Below are 5,103 nucleotides of genomic sequence, written 5' to 3'. Positions count from 1 at the left end.
TCTATCTATCTATCTATCTATCTATCTATCTATCTATCTATCTATCTATCTATCTATCTGTAGTTGACACCTGTTGGGATTAATGAGTCCTGGCCTTCAGTTGCTTTTCCCTCCTAGAACCTTCTAATATAAGTTACTAGAAGCTGTGCCTAGTTAGAGGATCAGAGGATCATTTGACCATTAACTGCAGTGTATTTAAGTCTACATGGTGTTAAAGAGGGGCATTCTTGGATAATTCAAGGATGACCCATGTTGCTGTCTCTCTTTCTATGTGTGTCTGTGTATTTAACCTCCAGTCCCTTGCCCGAAGCTCGCGAACTGGGTGCCAACACACAGAGCACAGACACGGGGGTGCAGTGCGGGGCAGACACCTTTGTATAATAGTAGTTTTCACAAACAGAAGTAATAAATTTTTACTCCTCTTTATTCAAAAATGCCTAAAGATGCCAAATATTTTTTTATTGTGAGCTATGTGGACTGTTTATGTTAAAAAGTTGAGGTTAGTGACAAGGTTCCATACATTCATTTCTCTTCTACTGCGGCTACAAGCACTGCTAATGATACATAATGCACATGCTGCTTTTAGCACAGAAGCAGTTCTATGCAAAGTACTATCAAAAGCGAGGATGTGAAGGTATGGTTTGTTAGTAAAAGCTTTATAATTTACAGGAGGAATTTCAGAATTAGATTCTATTTCTTTTATTCTCATTTTTTTCCTTTCACACTATTTTTTCTTTAATTTTTCTCAGTCCTAGCTGTATAGCTGTAAGCAGGTCATACCAAACTGTTTAATGTTTTATATTTGTAAAATTTTCGGCTGTCAATAAAACTAAAGTTGTGTAGCACATTGACAATGATCTAAATATGATGCCTTTGCTTTATTTAGTTTTAAACAATTTAGTGAATAGGTAGATAATTTTAAACTGCCTGTACTCGTTGCTGAGTTTTTTAATATTTGATGGCTCAGTACACTGAGTGCAGTTGACTATTGTTATGCTGAATATGAACTGTTTTCTCCCTATCTTTGCGAAATGGTTTGTCTGTCGCATGCCTTAAAATGCCTTAGAATGAAGATAAACTTTCCTATTAGAATTTCACTTTCTGATAAAAGGCTTTTAAATTCCACAAATATGCTTGGAATTCATTTTTATTAACACCCTTGTCATCTTCACAAGGTTAGTCTTTACATATTAAAAATGTATTCATATTTTTTGTGTCTAAATTTATGATTGTGAATTTAGGTACCAAAGTCTTTTTCTCTATTTGACAAGCAACTTTTCTTCCTTGTAGGGTGGATTGCAGGAAGTTGCTGAACAGTTAGAGCTGGAACGGATAGGACCTCAACACCAAGCGGGATCTGATTCACTGCTTACAGGAATGGCCTTTTTCAAAATGAGAGAAGTATGAAGACATCAGTGCCTTTTTCTTGGTTGTTAGGTAGAGAACATTAAAAATCTGATGACAAAAGTTCTGGGCATTAAGAACCTACTAAGTGAAGATATAAATAGAGGTATTTTATAAGTTGCATCCACCACACTTAGTGAAAGTGTTGAATAAGTCTTCCTGAAATGTAATTCAAAAGGAAATATGAGAATAAATTCTTTTTTATCGAGTAAATAACATTCCATTTATTGTACATGAAATATGTTACTTATAGAATAAAAGATGGTGCGATTGTAGAAATCATGTCCATGTTTTTGTGTTCATGCGATCATGTTTTCTCAGGAGAGCAGACAGGAGGCTGGTGACTATCTACACTCTAGGTTACTAGGGAGCGAACTCTAGAGGGCTTTCTTGGGTCCTCTATGTGCCCCTTCTGAGTCTGGCATCTGTGTAGATTCTCCATAGTTGGCTCTTCTCTTCCTTGAGATTGCTGGTGAAGTGTATTTGCTCATGTCGTTCTTCATTGCGTCGAAGAGTTTGTAAAGTAGAACTTACAGTTTTTGCTAAGTCTTAAATGGAGTTTTGAATTATAACATGTTTAATAACTCTGAAGTCTGATTCATAGTTGAATCAAAAATTGTACCAGGCTAGGCAGTAGTGGCTCACGCCTTTAATTCAAACACTTGGGAAGCAAAGGCAGGTGGATCTCTGTGAGTTTGAGGACAGCCTGGCCTGGTCTACAGAACAAGTTACAAGACAGCAGGACTGTTAAACAGAGAAACCCTGTCTTGAAGAAAGAAAATCTGTATCAGGAATTCCCTCATTAAGTACTTCAAGTATAAAATTGTTAGGGATGGAAGGGTGATGTTTAGCAAAACTGAGTGTTTTAGGGGTGATAGGTGTTGTTACTCATTGATGGCAATAATAAAAAAAATTTTTATTGGATGAATTTTTTTTCCTACAAAAACATTTTTCTCTTTGCAAAGTATTTGCTGTCTAATTATTTTGAGTATGTTCTTTTGGTAGAAGCGTGCTAGTGATAGAACGCATTTGATATGTTTTTCCAGGTAGTATTGATTCCGAAGTTATTTGGATTGTCCACTCATGATATATAGATACTTTGTTTACTTTCAATATAGAACCACCTTTTGAGTTTTTATTTTAAAATGGCTTAATCATTAGTTAATGGTAGATTTCTGGCACAAGTTTGTTATCTTTATTTTCTTTGCTTTCTTCAAGGGCAGTAATATAGTGAGAATATTCAGGTGTTTACTGCCTATAACATGTTTAAGATTTGGTTAGTCTTACTTAATTCAGCATTGCACATAGACTTAAGACAACTTAAAATGGTATACCCTCCCCTCCCTTTCTGCCATTATTTCTCTCATTCTGATGAGTTGGTTATATTAATGAAATAAAAATGTTTGTTTCCGTGTTTCCATGCTCATAAATTCTCTATAAAATGGTATAAATGTTAATGAGAAGGAAAGATTTATGCGTTTTAAGAAGTTTCAGTTAGGCCTGTAGTAACGGGCATCAGTCTTACTATTTAAATGGACAGTATATGTTCTGAAAGGACCTTCACAGAACAGCATTGTTATACCTAATGAATAGCAATTACAGTGTTGAGATATGAATTACAAGTGGTATCTTTTGGTTAAAATGATCTTTTTCTTTTCACATTCCTTTTTAGATGTTCTTTGAAGATCATATTGATGATGCCAAATACTGTGGTCATTTATATGGCCTTGGTTCTGGTTCATCCTATGTACAGAACGGCACAGGGAATGCATATGAAGAGGAAGCCAACAAGCAGTCATGACATAAAATAGTCTTTTTATTTTTATTTTATACGAGTTACACACATGCTTGTACATAGGTTTTATCTCTGGTTGAAACCCTTAAATGATAGGCAATACCTCCCCCTCCTTTTGTAGCCCTTATTTTCTGCTTTCAGTACTAAGTATGGCCTTTCCTATCTGTGATCTTAATAAATAAAAATACATTCAGGTTAAATCTGGCCTTAATTTAATACACTTCTTATCAAGCTTGTGTGACAAAGCTACATTACTGAATAATTTGATAAACTTTGCCTACTTAAGCTTGGTTTTCCCTTTTCATAAATTAACTAGCATTGACTGTAATTTATTTCCCTGTTTCAAGCCTCTCCTATTCTGCAGTACTTATAGGTGTTTAAGATTGTGGACCATCAAGTTTGCACTTTAGAGAGTGATTCCAATCCTCTTATTTTATCAGAAATTGTGGATTTTCTCGCTCTTAGCTGGAAAAATGACCATCTGCCACCTTTTTACAGTATTTGCTTGTTTTTGCCATTCAGAGTACAGCACATGTATTGTGCTAGTTGTTGATTCAACAGGACTAACAAACAGACAAGGGACTACTGAAGAGCCTGGGAACTACTGTTTCTGTGTGGTGTTTAACCTTCCAGGCACATCTCGGGTCTCTTGGTTTTGAATTGACTGCATAGGCTACTCTGTGACTGAAGACTCTGAGACCGGCTTTACACCCTTCAGGAAGAAGCCCTGTGATTGGACTTTACTATTTGCCAGAAAACTGCCGTTCAAGATGTTGGAGCTACAGTCATACTTCATGACAGCAGTGCTTCTCTTGATCGGCTTCCTTTTACTCCATCACTTTTACCCTTACTGTTTTATTTTATAGGCATATTTATGATGTTCTTGATTTGTTGACTACACAAATCAATTTCATTAAAGTCCAAAGATAAGAAGTCTTTAGGTACATTTTATATCAAATTTAAAAAGCAAAAAAATGATTTCATACATGCTACAAAATAGGTAATAGATTTGGTGCAAAACAACAAAATGCAAAATATATGTATAAATACACACACACATATATAGCTAATAAAATTCCCTGAGGAGTGTAATGCTTGTTTATTTTTTTGTGTATATCTTTGCAATCTATTTTATATATATTGACAAGAGACTGTGAACTATTTAGCCATGCAGACTATGTGACCAGACCAGAGCATGTGTTGGAAGATTTTGGTGATCATTAACTCTATTCTGAAGTGATGGACTGCAGGTTGTAATGTGTGTTATCTACACTTCAATCAATATCAGCAAGTCTCCAAATGTTAGCAGCATAGTTCGTTTCCCTTGGACATTCATGATACTAAAATGCTGTAACTGGGCGGTCCTTTTTAAACTAAACATTATTTGAAAAACAGAGGGTATTATTTGTTTTTAAAGCTTTTGTAAATAAAGGCTCCAGAAATGTTTTCTTATATATTGGTGACTGGTGGTTTTGTTTTGAAGCACTTGAAGTGTTTAATTCTTGAGCCATTTTCTTTGGGCAATAGCACTTAGTGGACATGCTCCTATCTGTAGGTGTCTTTGTGTTTTGCAAAAATACTGATTTGGTTTTTATTAATGTTCAAAGTTCCGGGAAGGCCAGCTGGTCCATAAGATAACTCTCCAGCACCCTTTGCATCAACTGTGTTGTCTTCTTCTTGCCCTTTATAATACTGAAGTGAATTTCTGTGTAGCTCACATCTGTGATCCTTCTGCTGTGAGTGACTCTGAGTCAGGTAGGCACTGTCTTGGGGAGTTCAACTGCACCTCCTTGCAAAAGGATTTTCCCAACTGGGTCTTTTGATTTCATCCCGTCTTGGAAGGGTGGGGAGGGTCCAGCCACTCTTTACCACTTGCTTGTACTGCATCCTTCCTTAATTGCACA

At 35.8% G+C, this 5,103-nt stretch overlaps 1 protein-coding gene across 2 annotated transcripts in view; it reads left to right on the top strand.

The window, feature by feature from the left end:
* Positions 1-4,647, top strand: part of Cnot7 (CCR4-NOT transcription complex subunit 7) — a 19,094-nt gene extending 14,447 nt beyond the window's left edge. For both annotated transcript variants that reach the window (XM_005362540.2, XM_005362541.2), the window contains exons 6-7: positions 1,291-1,401; positions 3,077-4,647. In XM_005362540.2, coding sequence (XP_005362597.1) covers positions 1,291-1,401; positions 3,077-3,205 — 240 coding nt within the window. In that variant the 3' untranslated portion in view covers positions 3,206-4,647. The remainder of the gene's footprint in view (positions 1-1,290; positions 1,402-3,076) is intronic.
* The last annotated feature ends 456 nt before the right edge of the window (positions 4,648-5,103 follow it).

The sequence above is a fragment of the Microtus ochrogaster genome, linkage group LG7_11 (assembly GCF_000317375.1).
Source record: "Microtus ochrogaster isolate Prairie Vole_2 linkage group LG7_11, MicOch1.0, whole genome shotgun sequence".
NCBI lineage: Eukaryota > Metazoa > Chordata > Mammalia > Rodentia > Cricetidae > Microtus > Microtus ochrogaster.
This window is presented reverse-complemented; position numbering and strand designations above follow the sequence as displayed.